Below are 23,891 nucleotides of genomic sequence, written 5' to 3' on the forward strand. Positions count from 1 at the left end.
CAAAAACACTTCAGAAATTATTATTTGCTTTTATTTTTTCCACTAAACACTTACATGAAACTGTGAAGTTGAATGAACTCAATAAGTCAATATTGTGTGGTGATAAAGTTTGACTTTAATTTATGATTATGAATGAAAAATTAAGTCAATGGGACATGACTGAAATCATGTAAATACTACCTCATACCATATAATATTAAATCAGAGATTATTTTTACATAATTATTTTTCAAAATATTTAAGATATAATTAAATCCTTATTTTAGTTTTAAAAATAATCAATATGATAAATATACAGCATCAGTTCAGTTCAGTTCAGTGGCTCAGTCGTGTCCGACTCTCTGCAACTCCATGAATCGCAGCACACCAGGCCTTCCTGTCCATCACCAGCTCCCAGAATCTACCCAAACCCATGCCCATCGAGTCGGTGATGCCATCCAGCCATCTCATCCTCTGTCGTCCCCTTCTCCTCCTGCCCCCAACCCCTCCCTGCATCAGGGTCTTTTCCAATGAGTCAACTCTTCGGATGAGGTGGCCAAAGTATTGGAGTTTCAGCTTCAGCATCAGTCCTTCCAATGAACACCCAGGACTGATCTCCTTTAGGATGGACTGGTTGGATCTCCTTGCAGTCCAAGGGACTCTCAAGAGTCTTCTCCATCACCACAGTTCAAAAGCATCAATTCTTTAGTGCTCAGCTTTCTTCACAGTCCAATTCTCACATCCATACATGACCACTGGAAAAACCATAGCCTTCACCAGACAGACCTTTGTTGGCAAAGTAATGTCTCTACTTTTAATATGCTATCTAGGTTGGTCATAACTTTCCTTCCAAGGAGTAAGTGTCTTTTAATTTCATGGCTGCAGTCACCATCTGCAGTGATTTTGGAGCCCCCAAAAAATAAAGTCTGACACTGTTTCCACTGTCTCCCCATCTATTTCCCATGAAGTGATGGGACCAGATGCCATGATCTTAGTTTTCTGAATGTTACATATTTCCCCTTAAATGGTATTAGTTTCTTGGAATAAGCATATTTATATTAAATGTTGAAATATGACTGAGAATTAAAAATAACATCAAAGAAGCCTATTTAAAGACATAAAAAGATAGCCACAATATAGGATAATGTAAAAAACAGCAGATTATGAAAACATATGTCTAATATCATTCCATTTCTGTAAAACAAACAGCCATGGAAAAATGACTCAAGGGAAAATAGCTATGTGACAATAGGGATTATTTTTAGGTGGTGTGATTATGGGTGATGTCTGTATCCTTATTTTTGCTTCTCTATATTTTGTGCAAAATAATATACACCCATTTTATGATAAGAAAATTGAAATTTTAAAAAAGGAAATCATACTAAGTTCCTGTAATGATATTTTACAGATTCGAAGAAAGTCTGTTATTACAGCTAACAGTTTTTCCAGTGATTTTCTATAATTTCTATAACATTTCTCTTCTGTTTTATTCCTTGTGACTAAAACTTAAACAATATATTTAGAAACTAGCAATGAATAGATTGAATAAAAACTGCAAGTACCTATGCAAATTCTCAGTCATATTTCAACATGTAAATTTAACATGTAAATAAACATCTTAATTTGTGTAGCTAATCTCCATCTATTGGATAATAAAATTGTTCAAAATTTTCCACTGTTTATTTAAACACTTATTATTTAATGCACTAATGAACATCTTTGAAACTGAGCTTCTCTGTTCTCTTTGAATGTCCTTGACAATTTCCTTAGGATACAAATAATACTAGAAGCAATACTGCTGAGTTAAAGGATGTGTTCATTTTTAGTTTCTGATGAATATTGCAAAACTGTCTCCCAGAACAAACTTTACCATTAACTTTGCCTACTTTCCAACCCTTGCCAATACTCAGTGCTACCATTTAAAAATATTCTTATTAATTGAGTACATGAAAACTGGTATCTCATTTTAAATAATAATTCTTTCATTCAATAAACATGATGGAGCATATACTATGTGCTAGGCTCTGTGCTTGGCACTAAAGGTACAATAGTGTACAAGGAGAAAAAGATCTGGTTCTCTGTTTTCATGGAGTTTAGAGTCTAATGATGAAGAGCAATATTAAGTAAAGTGAAAGTGTTAGTCATTCAGTCATGTTCGGCTCTTTGTGACCCCATGGACTGTAGCCCACCAGGTTCCTCTGTCCATGGAATTCTCCAGGCAAGAATACTGGATCAAGTAGCCATTCCCTTCTCCAAAGGATTTTCCCAACCCAGGGATCAAACCCAGGTCTCCTGCACTGCAGGCAGATCCTTTACCATCTGAGCCACCAGGAATGCCTGTGATAGTAAGCAAAGAATCACATAAATACATGTATAATTAAAACTGTAATAACTACAGATAGAAAGGGTTCTGGGTACACTGAAAGAGTGTAATGGGGAAACTGACCAAGTCAAGAGAAATTGGAGGTTAAGGGGTTCACTAAGGGAGTGATGACTGAGCTGAATTCTGAAAGAAGAGCAGGAGTAAATTAGATGAACAGGAGGTGAGCATTCCTGGCTGAAAAGAGGAAAGTTCAGGGCTAAGCTTTTGGGGATCACATTAAGATTTGGGCTTTTGTTCTAAAAGCAATGGTAAGTCAGTAATGGGTTTAAAGTAAGAAAGTAAAATGATCAATTTTGTTTTCAAAAGAAAGCTCTAGTGGTAAAGCCTAAATGGGGAATGTGGGGAAAGCAATTATAGAGCTACTAGAGTAATCCTAATAAAAGATGGTGGTAGATTATACTGTGGATGTAATGATAAAGATGAAAAGATAAGAACAACCTTTAGAATTTGATAGATTAGAAGTTAGAAAGCTTATTCAACTTATATGCAGAATACATCATGCGAAATGCTGGGCTGGATGAAGCATACGCTGGAATCAAGATTGCCAGGAGAAGTATCAATAACCTCAGATATGCAGATGAGGTTTCTGCCACCACACTTATGGCAGAAAGCGAAGAGGAACTAAAGAGCCTCTTGATGAAAATGAAAGAGGAGAGTGAAAATCCTGGCTTAAAACTCAACATTCAAAAAACTAAGATCATGGCATCTAGTCCTATCACTTCATGGCAAATAGATGGGGAAACAATGGAAACAGTAAGAGACCTTATTTTCTTGGGTTCCAAAATCACTGCAGATGGTGACTGCAGCCATGAAATTAAAAGACACTTGCTCCTTGGAAGAAAAGCTATGACCAACCTAGACAGCATATTAAAAAACAGAGACATTATTTTGCTGACAAAGGTCTGTCTAGTCAAAGCTATGGTTTTTCCAGTAGTGATGTATGGATGTGAGAGTTGGACTATAAAGAAAGCTGAGTGCCGAAGAATTGATGCTTTTGAACTGTGGTATTGGTGAAGACTCTTGAGAGTCCCTTGGATTTCAAGGAGATCCAACCAGTCAATCCTAAAGGAAATCAGTCCTGAATATTCATTAGAAAACTGATGCTGAAGCTGAAATTCCAATACTTTGGCCTCCTGATGTGAAGAACTGACTCATTGGAAAAGACCCTGATGCTGGGAAAGATTGAAGGCAGGAGGAAAAGGGGATGACCGAGGATGAGATGGTTGGATGGCATCACCAACTCGATGGACATGAGTTTGAGAAAGCTCCAGGAGTTGGTGATGGACAGGGAAACCTGGTGTGCTGCAATCCATGGGGTTGCAAAGAGTTGGACACAACTGATCCACTGAGCTGACTGAGATTAATAATGGAAGGCAAGTGAGGTGACGAAAATAAAATGTCTAGATTTCTAGAAAAGTTTTCAGAAGAACAGTGAGTTCAGGTACGTGTGTGTGTGTGTATTGAACTATAAGAAAGTTTAGGGCTTAGGCAAAAATGTTATTGAAAAATAGTATATCATGGAATTTAAACTATTTTAGGAAAAAAGTGAAAGCAAAGGAAAAGCTGATGATCTTGAAGAAAGTAGGGATAGAGATGCTCAATGGACCAGAAATCCAGATAAACTCAAAGAATGAGGGTAAATTATGTCATGGAGCATACATAAATTAATGATTTTAGAGGTAGAGTACTTATGGATGATCACAAAGTATGATGATGGAAATTGGTGGCTGGAGTAGAGTGGAGAAAATATCATTGGAAATGAGGAGGTCAAGAAACTAAGGAGTTAAGCTGTTGTATCTTCATCTAAGTGAACCTTGAAGTCATGGCCTGGGGTAGAAAAGACAACTAGGAGTCAGATGCCAAAGTGTATCATAAATGAGATGAAGGGGAATAGTCTGAAGAAGCGGAGGGTCTTAAAGAGTGAAGGAATAATGGTTTGTAATCCATAACAGGGAGCATGACCACACCAATTCCTTTTCTGACCTGGTACTATGGAGGATACAGGAAAAGAAACATTCTCCAAATGAGTTATTCCCTGTAAAGGGGTAGCTCCAAAGGGCTAGGTGAAGGGTTTGAGAGGCTGGGTAACTCTAGACAGCCAAGTCAGAGGCAAGGAGATACACACATGACAGGTGCAGGGTCATGCCTCAGTCTTACATTATGGATAATGACTGATGATATTAAGCAAAGGGAAATTATTTGCCTTAGACTTCTAAGAGAATAAAGACAAAAGACATAATGGATTTAAATTCAGTGGTGTCTGTGATAAGAGTGATCACTGGACCTAGGATACCGAAATTGTGGGTAATCATTAGAACATTTCATCTGTTTCCATTGGGTACATTTTCTCTTTATATTTCTTTTGCAAACTGATGATTCATTCTTTTGCTAATTTCATGTTGGCATATTTCTCCCTATTACCAATCTGAAAGTGTGTCCCTGGTGGCTCAACTGGTAAAGAATCCACCTGCAATGAGGGAGACATGGGTTCGATCCCTGGGTTGGGAAGATCCCCGGAGAAGGGAAGGGCTACCCACTCCAGTGTTCTGGCCTGGAGAATTCCATGGACTGTATAGTCCATGGGGTCGCAAAGAGTCAGACACGACTGAGCAGCTTTCACCAATCTGAAAGGGTTCTTTATATAGTCAAAATATTTGCTCTTGTTACAACAAAATAATAAATTTTTACTTTTAATTTTATGGCAGGCTTCCTTTCGCATAAATTTTTTAATGTGTATGTGACAAACTATTAGTTTTTATCTTCATGATTTCTGCTTTTCATGTGATACTTTTTAAATGTAAAATGTAAAATTTCTCCTCCTGTTTACTTTATATGTTTATTTTATATGTTGATATATTTCCTTTATCCTTTCCCAACATTCCAAAAATTCAAGGTTTATAGATAATTCTTGTGATGCTTTTCTTTACACTGTGATTAATTGGGATGAAATTTTACCTGTATCACTGTCATTTGCATTTGCTTTTTAAGGAAATTTGTGATTCTTTTTAAGAGAGAAATGCAAAAGGTATAGGAATAGAATATAATCACTAAAGTGCTATCTTTGCACTTAGCTTCAAATGTCTTTGCTTAGCAGGCTGATATAGATCATAATGCCAAATATGCAAGTAGCCAATAAAGCTTTATGGAAGCAGAATAAATAGCCTATATTCAAATTTCTCTATCTGCAGGAAGACACATAGATTATTAGTTAAGATAAAGGTGACAGTTATTCTGCTGTAACAGAAACACAGAAATACAGCAGCTTAAAGGGCATAAGTAATGATTTCTCATTCAGATTGGTCTCCTGAAGTGAGCATTCCAAGTTGTCAGGGTGGTTGTGCTCCATGAGGCCCAGGGCCCTATTCTGTGTAGTTGAAATCTGGAAGAAGGGGAAGGAAGAAAAGATCAAAGGCAAGCAATTTCCCTTTACTTCCCTAACAAGAAGGTGGAAGTTGAGCCTACCACTTCTGTTTATGTTCCATTGATGAGAACTGGATCACCTGTTTGCACTTAGCTAATAGGAAAGCTGAGAAATGTAATCTGACTACGGTTCTCATGTGTGCAGGAAGAAGGAGAATTTGGGGAATATAACAACCAGTCTACCATTTCTGGGGTCTGGTGTGGATCTGTCTATAAAAAAAAAAAAAGTGCAGAAGTTGCTGTGAATTTCTCCTGAATAGAATTATTTTAAATTAAATATGTTTCCTTACTGTTTTATACTTACTGTACTTTGAAAATTACTTTTCAAAAGCTCTCAAAATAAAAAGGACATGTCTGCATCTAGAGGAAAGATTTAAAGTTCTGAGCACTAATGTAGCCTTTTCCACCCCTAAATTTCTCTTCAGGTATACACTCAATAACAGAAACCTTGGCCGGATTGTCACTATAGCAGAGCCATTCAACACCGAACTGCAACTGTGGCAGGTAGGAAGAGAAATTCCTCTATACTTGTCAAGGAAGGAACAGAATTAATTTTTTTTTTTCAAGTAGAAATGATATTTTCTCTATTCAGATCCTAGAAGACAAGGAAAAAGTAATGATTCTTATATATAATTCAATGTACATCTATTTTTTTTCTAAACTAAAAAAATTTCAAATAACCAAGAAATAAAGTTTAAAAGTTGAGAAAGGTGAGGCCTGGGGAGGCTTAGGCTCATGGTCCATGAGACCATACAGTTTAGTAAGCCATGAGCAGTTCATCTCTGCTTTCCAGATAAGTGTAATCCTGGGATAAGCTGGTCAAGATTTGATTCCTTTCAGAATTCAGAGTTTTGGAATTTCAAAACTAAGCCCAAGTCTTTCAGATTTTGGATACCTCGGTTCCTCTGGGGTGGAGGGGTGAGAGGGTGTTCATTAACGTTAGACAGAGACTGTATGAATTTTCAGTATCTGTTTAAGATATTGGAATGTTACATCCTTCTGTGAAACAAAATAATTCTTATTTTTGTAAATAGCAGATACTACTATGGTTAAGTTTGGGAGAGGGTTTTGGAGGGAAGAGGGAAAACAAACCAAATTTAACAGAGATTTTTTGATGAGCCCTCAATGAGTGAACTGAAAGTATATAAAACAATCTACACTCTTGCAACAAAAAGCTATGCAAAGCCATCATTCCACAGTACAGATTTTCCAGGAAACACCTTGGGGGAACGTGCAGAAAACTGAGAAACCTACAGAAACAAAGAGAGCATGCCAGCCACCACTGTGCCGCTCTCCCCCAACACATCAGGGCCTCTTTTGCGGGACATGCTGCCAGGCGTCCAAAGCCAGGGGTCATGACTACTAAGCTGAGAGATGGGCTCAATCTGAATGATGCATCAGAAGATGTACCTTAATGTTGTTCAGTGATACTGAATTTACAGGGAAGAAGGAAACAAATCCAGAATGTAAATAAAATCCCTGAAGAATAATTGGACTTAAAATTACTTTCTTAATTATTGCATTCTCTTTTATAGATCAAGAGCTTTTTCGAAAGATATCCTGAAGCTGGAGCGGGACAAAAACCTAGGGAGCAAGTACTGGAAACAGTGGAAAACAATATCGAGTGGCTAAAACAAAACAGGGACACCATAAGAAACTGGTTTCTTGATTTGAATGGTTAATGTGTCCAAATATCATATTTTAATTTGGTGACTCTATTGTTTCTCCTGTTAAATATTTGGTGGCCTAATTTACAAGCACTATGGAAGGAGTTTTATATATAGATACTACTTTCACTAAGTACTGTGTTTATATGTCTTGCAAAGCTTTTAAATTGTTCCTTTTTGTTTATGAAGGAAGATACTAATAGAGTAGTTAATGTACTCAGGGATTTCTTCTAAGCATACTTCGTAGGAGATTCTTTACAAACTGAAGATAATTTAGTAGCCATTTTAAGGTCTTTAAATATCATTCTTTGTATCTTAAATCTGTGAAAATAGAACAATTTGGTCTTAGCTTTACGTTTTTAGTACCAAAGAAACACCACTTAATCTTCTCTCTTGAATGATTTTTAAAGTTTAAATACCAGTACTTGAGGGACCAATATTACCATCTTAATCTTTATTTTATTATTCAGAATTACACAGATCCAGCATCATTGTATTCACATTTGTTTTTACTCTTTTAAATCCTATCAAAGTAACCTGGGCTTAAATTTTACTGAAGAATTGCATGAATTAGCCAAAGAAATACCTGACTCTTACCTTTGGTCTTATAAAATCAACAAAAGAATTCTCCTCTCCTTTTTAAAATAAATCTGAATGGTTACCTTGAAAAAATACATTGTTTTCCAGTGTTCCTTTACTCTCGAATAATAATGACTGTGACTGTAGCATTCCCCAAATACTTTAGCAGTAGGCAATAAGATTCAAGAACCCAGTCTTTTTCATGCTTAGTTTTCTGTCATCTTGCTCCATTCCCTACAAAGTTCCTTCAAATAAGCTATGAAATTAAGGGGAAGATAGTGCTTAAATCCTAAATGGATTTTAGAGGCAAAGGGCTAAATAATTGGAAACTTATTAGGAAAGAGAGAAGGGTGAAAAAAAAAAAAAAGAGAAGGGTGATCATTCCCTAAAACTAAATGGAATTAGAATTTAGCTTTGATCTAACCTAGCAATCTTTAAGTGTGAAAATAAGGAAACCCATGGATGTTTCCAACATGACTCTGCATATATGAGGATATATCTTCTTAGATATAACTTTAATGTGAAAACCTTTATGTCCTAATCCATACAGAATCAGTTCCATTCACTTCAGTCACTCAGTCGTGTCCGACTCTTTGTGACCCCATGGACAGGAGCATGCCAGGCCTTCTTGTTCATCACCAATTCATACAGAATAGCACTAATCAAATTTATATTCATGATTTGACTAAAGATCAATTTTGTAGGAGCTGGTGGCAAGAACATGTTTAATATGGCACTTGATGCCTAGTAGATCCACAACACAAGTCCAGCAGACAGAAAAGATAGTAAATTAGTATGTTCCAATCTGCTGTATCTAGAAAATCTAAATTTATTTGGAACCTTCAGAAGTATAATTTAAGATTGGTTTGATGATAATTGAAACACATGGAAACAATCAAAACCCTACCTTTTACTTTACATAAAAAATGTTCCCTAATCAAGGACTCTCAAACTTTGTAAATTTTCCTATTGCTGTGTCTTAATTTTTACTTCTCAATCCACATAGCTAAACTGTCAAAGTCAAATGTGGACTGGGGGGAGGAGGAAGGAGACAAAAAAAGAAGATATTTTCAGACTAAAACTTTTAAAATATTGTTTTAAATTACTTCAGAAGAAAAAAACATTAACAGTATAAATCATCAGAAAAAAAAAAAATCCCACTATCCTCATGGGGATTAACACCCTAACTTTATATTGACCATAATCAAAACCAGCACTTAAAGTCTATGTATTGTTTCAACTGGATAAATAAGGAAGTGGGATGTTTTATCCTTCTGCTTTATGCAATAAATTCTTAAAAGAAAAAAATTTGAAGGAGATGGTGCATGAAACAGATTCCCAACTTGCCTATAAGCACTAAACCTGAGAATGAATTGCTTAGTTCTCTTCACCCCATATGAAAAAGAACTGCACACTGTGTTTATAACTCCATTAGCCAATCAAGCCCTTCACAAACAGTATCTGGTTTTTAAAGGCTGATGACCAATAGATAGATCTATGCCAAGAAGAGTTTGCTACTGTGCTTTTTTGGTTGTGTCATGATTTTTACAGGGAAAAATTTTAGTATGTTGTATCCAAAATTAAACCACAATAAACCATCAACTTTAAAGAAATAACAGGAAGAAATGATCAGCAAAGTCATGTAGCAAGAAGCAGGGCCAGTAATAATTATTGCCTCCTTCTAGGCAGTTTATTCCCATATTGCAGATCACTGCTATGCACCCACACAAGTATAAACTAGGAGCTTATATAATAAACTATGAACATATAAGTGACAGGCAGGGAAGTTCTGGGGAGCAGAGATATACAGGTAGGTTGAAGGCAGTGGTACTCCTACAGTTTACCCTCCACATAGATAAAGTGTTATTCCAAAAATAGATAAATATAAGGTGGGAAGAGAAATCTAGAATGGTAATTCTCAAAGGGAGAATAAGCAGGGAACAGAAGAAGAGTAGAATAACCAATGAAACTTCCAAAACTGCTAAATAATACTAATAGTGACAGTAACAATAATAACAAATTCCTTTCTAATACCAAGCCCTATTCTAAACACAAGCACTCCACATACATCAATCTCTATATGTGAACTTTAGAAAAACCCATGAGATAGGTACTGTTAATATCCTCATTTTACAGATGGAGAAATAGAGAAGTCACACAACTTGCCCAAGGCCAAAAAGTTAGTGTATGGCATGAGCCAGGACTTGAACTTAGTTTTTCACCAGAATCTATGTACTTAATCACATACTAAAGTAGAAACGAGTGTTTTAAAGTTAGTCACCTTAATTTGAGTTTCAACTACTTGCCTTTAATCTCCCTATTATTCAGTTTCCTCATATATAAAGTGAGGACAAAAATAATCACCACATCACTGGGTTGTTGTGAGGATTAAATGCAAAAACACGGGTAAAGGATGCATTGTATGGAAAATGATAATCACTCAATTAACATTAGATGCTATTATTGTTGCTATTGTGATATCTCCTAGTCTTCACTTAAGACACCAGTTTGGCAAATAAAATAAAGTTGGGTTCAGGAATAACAACCTAAGCAACTGAAGGCACGAAAGAAAGACAATGTGTCAAACTGTGTTATTGCTCAGTAGCAGTCACCGTCCATCCCTGAAGAGAATTCTACCATCTCACCCCACTGTGAGATAGTTCAGCACAGGCATGTGACTTACTTCGGCTGGTGAAATATTGGCAAGACTGATGTGTGTCAATCTCAGGCAGAAATGTCCAGAGTCAGCAATGGTTTGCCACATTCTCCATTTTCCTTCTGCCACTAGATCCAGCAATGTTCCAGATAGGGGCTGTTCTATTTGCCTGAATTTCAGGAGGAAAACAATAAAACCAAAAATCAGTTATTTGAAAAGAACAACAAAACTGACAAACCGTTAGCTAGTATGATCAAGAAAAAAGTGAGAAGACTTAAATTACTGAAATAAGGAAGGAAAGAGGAGGCATCACTATCAAATTTACAGAGATAAGGATTAAAGAGAACTCTATGCATAGCCATACACCAACAAATCAGATAACTTAGATTAAGTGAACAAATTCCTAGAAAAACACAAACTATCAAACTGACTCAAGGAGAAACAGACAATTTAAATAGACCTGTAACAACAGAGATTGATTTAGTAATTAAAAACAAAAACTTGCCACAAAGAAAAGCCCAGGACCAGATGGTTTACTTCATGAATTTTACCAAATATTTAAGGAAAAATTAGCACCAATCCCTCACAAATTTGCAAAAAATAGACAAGGAGGGAACACTTCTCAATTCTATGAGGTCATTAACACAATGATACCAAAACCAGGCAAAGACATCACAAGAAAAAAAATCCCCCAAACTACAGATCAACATCCTTTTCTAATATATGCACAACGGCTCTCAACAAAATACTAACAAACCAAATCTAGCAACAAAGAAAAATGATTAAAGACCATGACCAAGTGCCAACTGGAATTTATCCAAGAATGTAAGATTGTTTTGACACACGAAAATCAATGTGATGTACTATATTGATGGAATAAGGACAAAAACCACATGATCATTCCCATGGTGCAGAAGAAACATTTGAAAAAATCCAGTACCCTTTCATGATAAGACATTCAACAAGCTAGGACTAGAAGGGAACTCCTTCAACCTGAAAAACAGCATCTATGAAACACCAGCAGCTAACATCACACATACAGCTGAAAAGACTGAATGCTTTGCCCTTAAGATCAGTAACAAGACAAGGATGTGCCTGCTTGCAACTTTGCTTAACACTGGAGTGGAACTCTTGCAAAGGAAATTAGGAAAGGATAGGAAATAAAAGACACCCAGAGCTTCCCTGGTGGCTCAGTGGTAAAGAATCCACCTGTCACTGCAGGATTCATGAATTCCATCCCTGATTCAGGAAGATCTCACATGCCATGGAGCAACTAAGCCAGAGGGCCACAACTATTGAGCCTGTGCTCTAGAACTTGGGAGCTGCAACTACTGAAGCCGGTGAGCACCAGAGCCCATACTCCTCAACAGGAGAAGCCAGGCAATGAGAAGCCTGCTCACCACACCTGGAGAGTAGCCCCTGCTCGCTGCAACTAAAGAAAGTCCACACAGCAATGAAGATCCAGCATAGCCAAAAATAAATAAATTTTAAAAATTATTTTTAAAAAGATATCCAAATTAGAAAAAAGAAAATGATCTTTATTATCAAATGACATAATCTTGCACATAGAATATCCTAAAGAATACATGCACATACACACACACAGACGATTACTACTAAATGAATTCAGCAAAGTTGCAGGATACAAATTAATTGCATTTCAATACCCTAGCAATGAAAAATAAGAAAATAAAATTAGTTACATTCCAAGACCATCTAAAAGGATAACATACTAAGCAACAAATTTAACAAAAGAAGTCCAAGACTTGTAGACTTAAAACTAGGAAATATTGTTTAAAAAAAATAAAGATCTCAATACATGGAAGGACATCTCAGGTTCATAGATTGGAAGACATAATACTGTGAAAATAGCAATACTCCCCAATCTACAGATTCAACATAATCCCTAAAAAATGTCACCTTGCTTTTTTGCAGAAACTGAAAACCTGATCATAAAATTCATATTGAAATGAACACAGAATAAACAAAAGAATCTTCAAAGTAAGAACAGGTTGTGGAACTCACATTTCTCAAATTTAAAACTTACTACTCAACTACAATAATCAATAGAATATGATACTGCCATTAAGGAGAGACAGATAGGTCACTGTAAGAGAATTGAGAGGCCAGAAATAAATACTTACATATATGGTCACTTGATTCTTTATAAGATAATAATAATGTAGAAAAAATCTTTTCAATAAATGGTGTTAGGATAACTGGATATCCACACGCAAATAAAATGAAGTTGGAAGGCTTTCTTACATCATACACAAAAATTAACTCAAAATACATCATAAACCTAAAAACTAAAACTACAAAAGAACAAAACAAAACAAAAAACATGCAAGTAAGTAAATCTTTGTGATCTTGGATGAGACAATGATTTCTTACTCATGATACCAAAAGCATAAACAACAAAATAAAACAATAGACAAATTAGTCTATATCAAAATCAAAAACTTTATTGCTGCAAATGGTACTATCAAGAGAGTTATAAGAAAATCCATAGTACCAAAGAAAGTATTTGTAAATCAAAAATCCTAATTAGGGACTGGTATGAAGAACAATACTGCATAAGAACCTGGAATGTTAGGTCCATGAATCACAGTAAATTAGCAAGCAGATGGCAAAAGTGAACATCAACATTTTAGGAATCAGTGAATTAAAATGGATGGGAATGGGAGAATTTAATTCAGATGACCATTACATCTACTACTGTGGGTGAGAATCACTTAGAAGAAATGGAGCAGCCCCCATAGTCAACAAAACAATCTGAAGCGCAGTACTTAGGTACAGTCTCGCAAATGACAGAATGATTTCAGTTCATTCCCAAGGGAAGTCATTCATCATCACAGTAATCTATGTCCCAACCACTAATGCCAAAGAAGCTGAACAGTTCTATGAAAATCTACAACACCTTCTAGAACTAACACCAAAAAAGATGTACTTTTCATCAAAGGGGTTTGGAATGCAAAAGTAGGAAGTCAAGAGATACCTGGGAATAAAAGGCAAGTTTGGCCTTGGAGTACAAAATGGAAAAGGGCAAAGGCTAATAAGTTTTGCCAAGAGAACATGCTGGTCATAGCAAACCCCCTCTTCCAACAACATAAGAGATGACTGTACACATGGACATCAGTTCAGTTCAGTTCAGTCACTCAGGCATGTCCAACTCTTTGTGACTCCATGAACCACAACACGTCGGCCTCCCTGTCCATCACCAACACCAGGAGTTTACTCAAACTCATGTCCATTGAGTTGTCATACCATTCAACCATCTCATCCTCTGTCGTCCCCTTCTCCTCCTGCCTTCAATCTTTCCCAGCATCTGGGTCTTTTCAGGTGAGTCAGCTTTTCCCATCAGGTGGCCAAAGTACTGGAGTTTCAGCTTCAACATCAGTCCTTCCAATGAACACCCAGGACTGATCTCCTTTAGGATGGACTGGTTGGATCTCCTTGCAGTCCAAGGGACTCTCAAGAGTCTTCTCCATCACCACAGTTCAAAAGCATCAATTCTTTAGTGCTCAGCTTTCTTTATAGTCCAACTCTCACATCCATACATAACCACTGTAAAACCATAGCCTTGACTAGCCGGACCTTTGTTGGCAAAGTAATGTCTCTGCTTTTTAATACGCTGTTTAGGTTGGTCATAACTTTCCTTCCAAGGAGTAAGCATCCTTTAATATCATGGCTTCAATCACCATCTGTAGTGATTTTGGAGCCCCCAAAAATAAAGTCAGCCACTGTTTCCCCATCTATTTGCCATGAAGTAATGGGACCGGATGTCATGATCTTAGTTTTCTGAATGTTGAGCTTTAAGCCAACTTTTTCACTCTCCTCTTTCACTTTCATCAATAGGCTCTTTAGTTCTTCTTCACTTTCTGCCATAAGGGTGGTGTCATCTGCGTGTCTGAGGTTATTGGTATTTCTCCCGGAAATCTTGATTCCAGCTTGTGCTTCATCCAGCCCAGGGTTTCTCATGGTGTACTCTGCATATAAGTTAAATAAGCAGGGTGACAAAATACAGCCTTGACATACTCCTTTTCCTATTTGGAACCAGTTGGTTGTTCCATGTCCAGTTCTAACTGTTGCTTCCTGACCTGCATACAGGTTTCTCAAGAGGCAGGTCAGGTGGTCTGGTATTCCCATCTCTTTCAGAATTTTCCAGTTTATTGTGATCCACACAGTCAAAGGCTTTAGCATAGTAAATAAAGCAGAAATAGATGTTTTTCTGGAGCTCTCTTGCTTTTTCAACAATCCAGCGGATGTTGGCAATTTGATCTCTGGTTCCTGTGCCTTTTCTAAAACCAGATTGAACACCTGGAAGTTCATGATTGACATATTGCTGCAGCCTGGCTTGGAGAATTTTAAGCATCACTTTACTAATGTGTGAGATAAGTGCAACTGTGTGGTAGTTTGAGCATTCTTTGGCATTGCCTTTCTTTGGGATTGGAACGAAAACTGACCTTTTCCAGTCCTGTGGCCACTGCTGAGTTTTCCACATTTGCTGGCATATTGAATGCAGCACTTTCACAGCATCATCTTTCAGGATTTGAAATAGCTCAACTGGAATTCCATCACCTCCACTAGCTTTGTTCCTAGTGATGCATCCTAAGGCCCACTTGACTTCACATTCCAGGATGTCTGGCTCTAGGTGAGTGATCACACCATCGTGATTATCTGGGTCATGAAGGTCTTTTTTGTACAGTTCCTCTGTGTATTCTTACTACCTCTTCTTAATATCTTCTGCTTCTGTTAGGTCCCTACCATTTCTGTCCTTTCTTGAGCCCATTTTTGCATGAAATGTTCCCTTGATATCTCTAATTTTCTTGAAGAGATCTCTAGTCTTTCCCATTCTATTGTTTTCCTCTATTTCTTTGCATTGATCGCTGAGGAAGGCTTTCTCATCTCTCCTTGCTATTCTTTGGAACTCTGCATTCAGATGGGTGTATCTTTCCTTTTCTCCTTTGCTTTTACTTCCATTCTTTTCACAGCTGTTTGTAAGGCCTCCTCAGACAGCCATTTTGCTTTTTTGCATTTCTTTTTCTGGGGGATGGTCTTGATTCCTGTCTCCTGTACACTGTCACGAACCTCTGTCCATAGTTCATTAGGCTCTCTGTCTATCAGACCTAGTCCCTTAAATCTATTTCTCACTTCCACTGTATAGTCACAAGGGATTTGATTTAGGTCATACCTGGATGGTCTAGTGGTTTTCTCCACTTTCTTCAATTTCAGTCTGAATTTGGCAATAAGGAGTTCATGATCTGAGCCACAGCCAGTTCCTGGTCTTTTTTTTTGCTGACTGTATAGAGCTTCTCCATCTTGAGGCGCATGAGCGTGGTGGCTGTGACGGCGCACATGGACATCACCAGATGGTTAATACTGAAGTCAGACTGATTATATTCTTTGCAGCCAAAAATAGAGAAGCTCTATACAGTTAGCAAAAACAATACCGGGAGTTGACTATGGTCCAGACCATCGGGTCCTTATTGCAAAATTCAGGCTTAAATTGAAGAAAGTAGGGAAAACCACTAGACCATTCAGGTATGACCTAAATCAAATCCCTTATGACTATACAGTGGAGATGATTAGATTCAAGGGATTAGAGCTGGTAGGCAGAGTGCCTGAAAAATTATGGACAGAGGTTTGTAACATTATATAGGAGGTGGTGAGCAAAACCATCCCCAAGAAACAGAAATGCAAGAAGACAAAGCGGTTGTCTGAGGAGGCCTTACAAAGAGCTGAGAAAAGAAGAGAAGCAAAAGGCAAAGGAGTAAGGGAAAGATATCCAACTGAATGCAGAGTTCCAGAGAATAGCAAGGAGAGATAAGAAAGCTTTCTTAAGTGAACAATGCAAAGAAATAGAGGAATACAATAGAATGGGAAAGACTAGAGATCTCTTCAAAAAAGTTGGAGATACCAAGGGAACTTTTCATGCAAAGATGGACACAATAAAGGACAAAACAGCAAGGACCGAACACAAGCAGAAGAGATTAATACGTGGCAAGAATGCACAAAAGAACTACACGTAAAAGGTCTTAATGATCTGGATAACCATGATTATGTGGTCACTGACTTAGAGCCAAACATCCTGGAATGTGAAGTCAAGCGGGCCCTAGGAAGTGTTACTATGAACAAAGCTAGTGGAGGTTTTGGGATTCCAGCCTAGCTATTTCAAATCCTAAAAGATGATGCTGTTAAAGGGTTGCACTCAATATACCAACAAATTTGGAAAACTAGCCGTGGCCACAGGACTGGAAAAGGTCAGTTTTCATTCCAATCCCAAAGAAAGCCTATGCCAAAGAATGTCCAAATTACTGTACAATTGCACCCATTTCACATGCTAGCAAGATTATGCTCAAAATCCCTCAAGCTAGGCTGCAGCATGAACTGAGAACTGAGAACTTCCAGATGTTCAAGCTGGATTTAGAAAAGGCAGAGGAACCAGAGATCAAATTGCCAATTTCTGCTGGATTGCAGAAAAAGCAATGGAATTTAAAAAAAAAAAACAAAAAACTACTGTTTTATTGACTACACTAAAGCCTTTGATTGTGTTGATCACAACGAACTCTAGAAAATTTTTAGAGATGGGAATTCCAGATCCACTTACCTATCCCCAGAAATCCGTATGCAGGTCAAGAAGCAACAGTTACAACCAGACGTGGAACAGTGGACTGGTTCAAAATTGGGAAAGGAGTACATAAAAGCTGTATATTGTCACATTGCTTATTTTATTTCCATGTAGAGTACATCATGAGAAATGCCAGGCTGGATGGCTCACAAGCTGGAATCAAGATTGCCAGAAGAAATATCAATAACCTCAGATACGCAGATCACACCACCGTAATGGCACAAAGAGTAGCTAAACAGCCTCATGATGAAGGTGAAAAAGGAGAGTAAAAAAGCTGGCTTAAAACTCAACATTCAAAAAACTAAGATCATGGCATCCAGTCCCATCACTTCATGGCAAATAGATGGGGAAACAAAGGAAACTGTGACAGATTTTATTTTCTTGGGCTCCAAAATCACTGTGCACTAGTGATTGTAGCCTTGAAACTAAAAGACACTTGCTGCTTGGAAGAAAAGCTATGACAAACCTAAACAGCATATTAAAAAGCAGAGACACCACTTTGCTAACAAAGGTCCATGTACTCAAAGCTATGGTTTTTCTAGTCGTCATGTACGGATATGAGAGTTGGACCACAAAGAAGGCTGAGCACCAAAGAATGATGCTTTTGCATTGTGGTGCTAGAGAAGACTCTTGAGAGTCCCTTGGATTTCAAGGAGATCAAACTAGTCAATCCTAATAGAAATCACCCTGAATATTCACTGGAAGGACTGATGCTGATACTGATGCTCCAATAATTTGGCCACCTGATGCAAAGAGCTGACTCATTGGAAAAGACCCTGATGCTGAGAAAGATTGAGGGCAGGAGAGTAAGGGGGCAACAGAGGATAAGATGGTTGAATGGCATCACCAACTCAATGGACATTAGTTTGAGTAAACTCTGGGAGATAGTGAAGGACAGGGAAGCCTGGCATGCTGTAGTTCACGGGGTTTCAAAGAGGCAAACATGATTTAGTGAATGAATAAATCAAAAAATGCAGAATATATAAAGAACTCTTACAACTCCACAATAAAAAGACGACCCAATAAAAATGGGCAAAAGATTTGCATAACTATTTTTCTAAAGATAGACAAATATCCAATAAGTACACGAAAAGATGCTCAACATTATAAACCACTGCTGCTGCTGCTGCCGCTGCCAAGTCACTTCAGTCGTGTCCGACTCTGTGTGACCCCACAGACGGCAGCCCTGCAGGCTCCCCCGTCCCTGGGATTCTCCAGGCAAGAATACTGGAGTGGGTTGCCATTTCCTTCTCCAATGCATGAAAGTGAAAAGTGAAAGTGAAGTCGTTCAGTCGTGTCAGACTCTTAGCGACCCCAGGGACTGCAGCCCACCAGTCTCTTCTGCCCATGGGATTTTCTAGGCAAGAGTACTGGAGTGGGGTGCCAATGCCTTCTCCATTATAAATCACTAGTGAAATGCAAATTAAAACCACAGTGAGATACCACTTCACACCCACTAGGATGGCAATAATAAAAAAGACAGACAATAACAACTGTTGGCAAGGATATGGAGAAATTGGAACCTTCATACATTGCTAGTAGGAATTTAAAGCAGCTGCTTTGGAAAACAGCTTGGTAGTTCTTCAAAATATTAGACATAGAGTTACTATAAACCCAGCAATTTTACTTCAATATATATATCCAAGAAAACTGAAAACAAACATCCACACAAAAAGTTGTATGCAAATGTTTATAGTAACATTATTCATAATAATCAAAGTGAAACAAATCAAATTATGAATGAATTTTTAAAAGATGGTATATACCTGTAGTGAAATATTATAGAAGAGGAATGATTCTAATACATAACACATATGAACCTTGAAAATCATAACTGTACACTTTAAATGGGTGAATTTAATGGTATGTGTATGTCTCAATAAGACGTTTTTAAAAGTCACCCAGAAACTGAAAAAAAGAGAAGGAATATCTCCAAATATACAAAATTAAAACTTTTTTTTTTACCTACCAGATCAACCAAAACTAAAGAGACTGAAAATTCACTGTTGATGAGGGGATGGTTCAGAAATGGACCTCTCATCACTGCTGGTAGCATTGTGGATTGGAACAGTGTTTTAAATGGGAGTTTGATAACATATTTTATAATTTTAAATATGCTTTTCCTTTGAGCCAGCAATACACTTTCTAGAAATTTATCCTTTAGATGCTGTATAAAAATACTTGCATGGTATACAAGGATGAAAGGATTTTCACTGCAGAGACCTTAAAGTGAAGAACCTATGGCAGTTTCTAAGATTGTTAAACAAATTATGGTGCTCCCTTACACTAGAATAAGATACCAGCATTCATTCTCATATGCTCTACCTTCTCTTCCATTATGGCTAAGCTCCTAGCTAAGGCCAATGTACTAGGTCTCATCTTTGTTCAACTTCTCAAAGCATTGTACTAGTAAATAAGTCTACATTCTCTCTCTTATACCATCAGTGTTTCCTTACCTACTACATTCTTTGCATCAGCAGAGAACCATGCTATTATTTCCCCCCAAATTAAAATATCCCCCTCCCAGTCTCTTAACCCTATTTTTCTTCCCTGATCTTTCCTTCTACTCCCTGAAAACTTCTCTTAAGAGTTATCCATGCTTGTTTAGAGAAGAATTTAGCAGAAACTATCAGATTTTAAATGTGTATGCCATCAGACCTAGCAATTCCACTATTAAGGATCCCTTTTATATAAATACTTAATAGATATTCATTTATGTTCAAGATTTTATCAGATAATAAAAGACAAAAACAAAACAAAACAGAGTTTTCCAGGCTCATGTAAAATTTCTTCCTTCCTTCAACTAATAAAAATTAAAAAATAAATGGAAAATAAATAAATAAATAAATAAAATTTCTTCCTTGAGCCCATTCTAATTGGGCTTTCATCCCCACTATTCCTCATAAACTGCTTATTGAGGTCAGGACTTGCTAAATTCAAAAATCAGTTCTCAAAACAATTCTACAAAAAGCCAAGATAATAGTGCCCAAATATACAGCTAACTGATATAACTTAATCCAAAGTTAAACTTTAAGACTTCTAGACAAATGAAATGGACCACACACTCTTCAGATAACCTCTCAAAAATACTACTTTCAACTGAGTTTTGATGTTTTATCAAAATAGTAGTGAGCTGCAGCACAGATTTTCTCTCTTGCTACTTTAACAGTCAAATGAACTGAGGGAATTGCTGACATATTCTTATGAAGTTGAGATGCAGCTGTCTGAATACACTTACACTTCAAATGTAGAACAAAGGTAGGATTTCCCCAGATCAATAATTTTGCAACTAGCTAAGATAGATGTAGAACATGGCTCCAATCGTTTTAGCCTGTAAAAGATGTAAAAAGAAAGTATTGCCAATTCATGTCAATGTATGACAAAAACCACTACAATATTGTGAAGTAATTAGCCTCCAACTAATAAAAAAAAAATAAAAAAATTAAAAATAAAGGAAGAAAAAAATCCTTCCTCAGCCATCTTCCCATAGAAGGAAAAAAAAACTCTTGATACAGAATCATAAAATCTATAACTTTAATTAATATAGCTTTGCAATAAACACTTCAAGATAAATTGAAGATGTATTTTAATTCGAAGGATCTATGTCAGATTTATAACAATGCTTATCCCTGAGTGATGTAAATTATTCCTATCCAAGAAATTAAAAGTCTAGGTATAAGAATCAATAAATGATCAAATAAATGTATACTATTCCTAAAGATTTATCCACAACATGATGATAAGGAGATTAAATGATCTGATTTTTCAGAAAAGTCTAAATTTGAATTTTATCAAGAAGGAAGATATAAAAAATTTAGACAAAATTCCAGGTAAAATAACACATGCATAATTTGGGGTAAGTAAAAGGCTGTGCTTTTTTTTAAATTATAAAGTGATAAGCTATACTCTGGATCCAGCAATGATTAGTCAATGACTATATATAAATTATCAAAGTTTAGCTTAAACATTTAAATGAAATATCCAGTCATAACTTGAGAATAGCACAGAGCAACACAGGATCTACAACATTCAGAGAAGTCGGGGATGGTGACTGCACCAATGAAATTAAAAGGCACTTTCTCCTTGGAGAAAAGCTATGACAAACCTATACAGCATATTAAAAAGAAGAGACATCGCTTTGCCGACAAAGGTCCATATAGTCAAAGCTATGCTTTTTCCAGCGGTCATGTATGGATGTGAAAGCTGGACAGTAAAGAGGGTGAGCACTGCAGAATTGATGCCTTTGAACTGTGGTGTTGGAGAAGACTCTTGAGAGTCCCTTGGAGAGCAAGGAGTAAAACCAATCAATCCAAAAGGATACCAACCCTGAATATTCATTAGGAGGACTGATAGTGATGCTCCAACACTTTGGCCACATGATGCAAAGAGCCAACTCATTGGAAAAGACCCTGATGCTGGGAAAGATTGAAGGCAGGAGGAGAAGGGGACAACATAGGATGAGATGGTTGGATGGCATCATTGACTCAATGGATATGAGTTTGAGTAGACTCTGAGAGATGGTGAAGGACAGGGAAGCCTGGCATGCTGCAGTTCATGGGGCCTCCAAGAGTTAGACATGACTTAGCAACTGAACAACAGCTGAACAGTGTCCTAGAGATCACTGGGATGTAATCTTCTAAATTTATTCACCAAATTCATTTTTCATCTAACACTGTCTCAGAATCTATCCTAAATTTTGGTTCTACCTGCCATGCTTAGATTTTCTCATGTGGATGTTTTTATTTTCATATATCTTGTTGATATTGGGAAAGGAGAGTCTTTATTTTGAAACACAAGATCCAATGTGGGCACTTGATTTCATATATAGCTTACAGATTTGGCCATAGTTTTAGCTGTGTCTTATTTCTTAACTGCCAGTCTTTTTCATCCATAAACTGTCAATCAGTTCAGTTCAGTCACTCAGTTGTGTCTGACTCTATCACCCCATGGACTGCAGCGTGCCAGGCTTCCCTGTCCATCACCAACTCCTGAAGCTTACTCAAACCCATGTCCATCAAGTCGAGGATGACATCCTCGACTAAACGGAACTTTGTTGGCAAAGTAATGTCTCTGCTTTTTAATATGCTACCTAGGTTGGTCATAGCTTTCCTTCCAAGGAGTAAGCGTTTTTTAATTTCATGGCTGCAATCACCATCTGCAATGATTTTGAAGGCCCCAAAAATAAAGTCTGACACTGTTTCCACTGTTTCCCCATCTATTTCCCATGAAGTGATGGGACCAGATGCCATGATCTTAGTTTTCTGAATGTTGAGCTTTAAGCCAACTTTTTCACTCTCCTCTTTCACTTTCATCAGGAGGCTCTTTATTTCCTCTTCACATTCTGCCATAAGGGTGGTGTCATCTGAATATCTGACGTTATTGACATTTCTCCCAGTAATCTTGATTCCAACTTGTGCTTCTCCTAGCCCAGCATTTCTCAGGATGTACTTTGCATATAAGTTAAATAAGCAGGATAACAATATACGGCCTCGACGTACTCCTTTTCCTATTTGGAACCAGTCTGTTGTTCCATGTCCAGTTCTAACTGTTGCCTCCTGACCAGCATATAGGTTTCTCAAGAGGCAGGTCAGGTGGTCTGGTATTCCCATATCTTTAAGAATTTTCCACAGTTTGGGGTTGTGTCATCTACATATCTGAGGTTATTGATATTTCTCCCGACAATCTTGATTCCAGCTTGTGCTTCGTCCAGCTCAGCATTTCACATGATGTACTCTGCATATAAGTTAAATGAGCAGGGTGACAATAAACAGCCCTGATGTATTCCTTTCCCAATTTGGAACCAGTCTGTTGTTCTATGTCCAGTTCTAACTGTTGCTTCTTGGCCTGCATACAGATTTCTCAGGAGACAGATAAGGTGGTCTGGTATTCCCATATCTTTAAGAATTTTCCACAGTTTGTTGTGATCCACACAGTCAAAGGCCTGGCATAGTCAGTAAAGCAGAAGTAGATGTTTTTCTCAAATTCTCTTGCTTTTTTGATGATTCAGCAGATGTTGGCAATTTGATTTGTGGCTCCTCTGTCTTTTCTAAATCCAGCTTGAACATTTGGAAGCTCTTGGTTCACATACTGTTGAAGTGTGGCTTAGAGAACTTAGAGCATTACTTTGCTAGCATGTGAGATGAGTGCAATTGTGTGGTAGTTTGAACATTCTTTGGCATTGCCTTTCTTTGGGACTGTAATGAAAACTGACCTTTTCCAGTCCTGTGGCCACTGCTGAGTTTTACAAATTTGCTGGCATATTGAATGCAGCACTTCCAGCATCATCTTTTAGGATTTGAAATAGCTCATCTGGAATCCCATCACCTCTACTATCTTTGTTCCTAGTGATGCTTAAGACCCACCTGACTTTGCATTCCAGGATGTCTGGCTCTAGGTGAGTAATAACATCATTGTGGTTATCTGGTTCATGAAGATCTTTTTTATATAGTTCTTCTCTGTATTCTTGCCACGTCTTCTTAATATCTTCTGCTTCTGTTTGGTCCATACCGTTTCTGTCCTTTATTGTGTCCATCTTTGCATGAAATATTCCCTTGGTATCTCCAAATTTCTTGAAGA

The 23,891-nt window shown here is 37.3% G+C and overlaps 1 protein-coding gene and 1 long non-coding RNA gene across 4 annotated transcripts in view; one reads left to right on the forward strand and one right to left on the reverse strand.

Moving 5' to 3' along the window:
• The window catches only part of ENPEP (glutamyl aminopeptidase), a 78,639-nt gene extending 70,516 nt beyond the window's left edge, over positions 1-8,123 (forward strand). The window contains exons 19-20 of the mRNA XM_020887924.2: positions 6,208-6,286; positions 7,318-8,123. Coding sequence (XP_020743583.2) covers positions 6,208-6,286; positions 7,318-7,464 — 226 coding nt within the window. The 3' untranslated portion in view covers positions 7,465-8,123. The remainder of the gene's footprint in view (positions 1-6,207; positions 6,287-7,317) is intronic.
• LOC110133759 (uncharacterized) overlaps positions 1-23,891 on the reverse strand; it is a 259,888-nt gene that overhangs the window by 221,728 nt on the left and 14,269 nt on the right. For all 3 annotated transcript variants that reach the window (XR_011482541.1, XR_002312872.2, XR_011482540.1), the window contains exon 2: positions 10,712-10,853. This is a non-coding gene — a long non-coding RNA (uncharacterized lncRNA). The remainder of the gene's footprint in view (positions 1-10,711; positions 10,854-23,891) is intronic.

The sequence above is a fragment of the Odocoileus virginianus genome, chromosome 21 (assembly GCF_023699985.2).
Source record: "Odocoileus virginianus isolate 20LAN1187 ecotype Illinois chromosome 21, Ovbor_1.2, whole genome shotgun sequence".
Taxonomy (NCBI): Eukaryota; Metazoa; Chordata; class Mammalia; order Artiodactyla; family Cervidae; genus Odocoileus; species Odocoileus virginianus.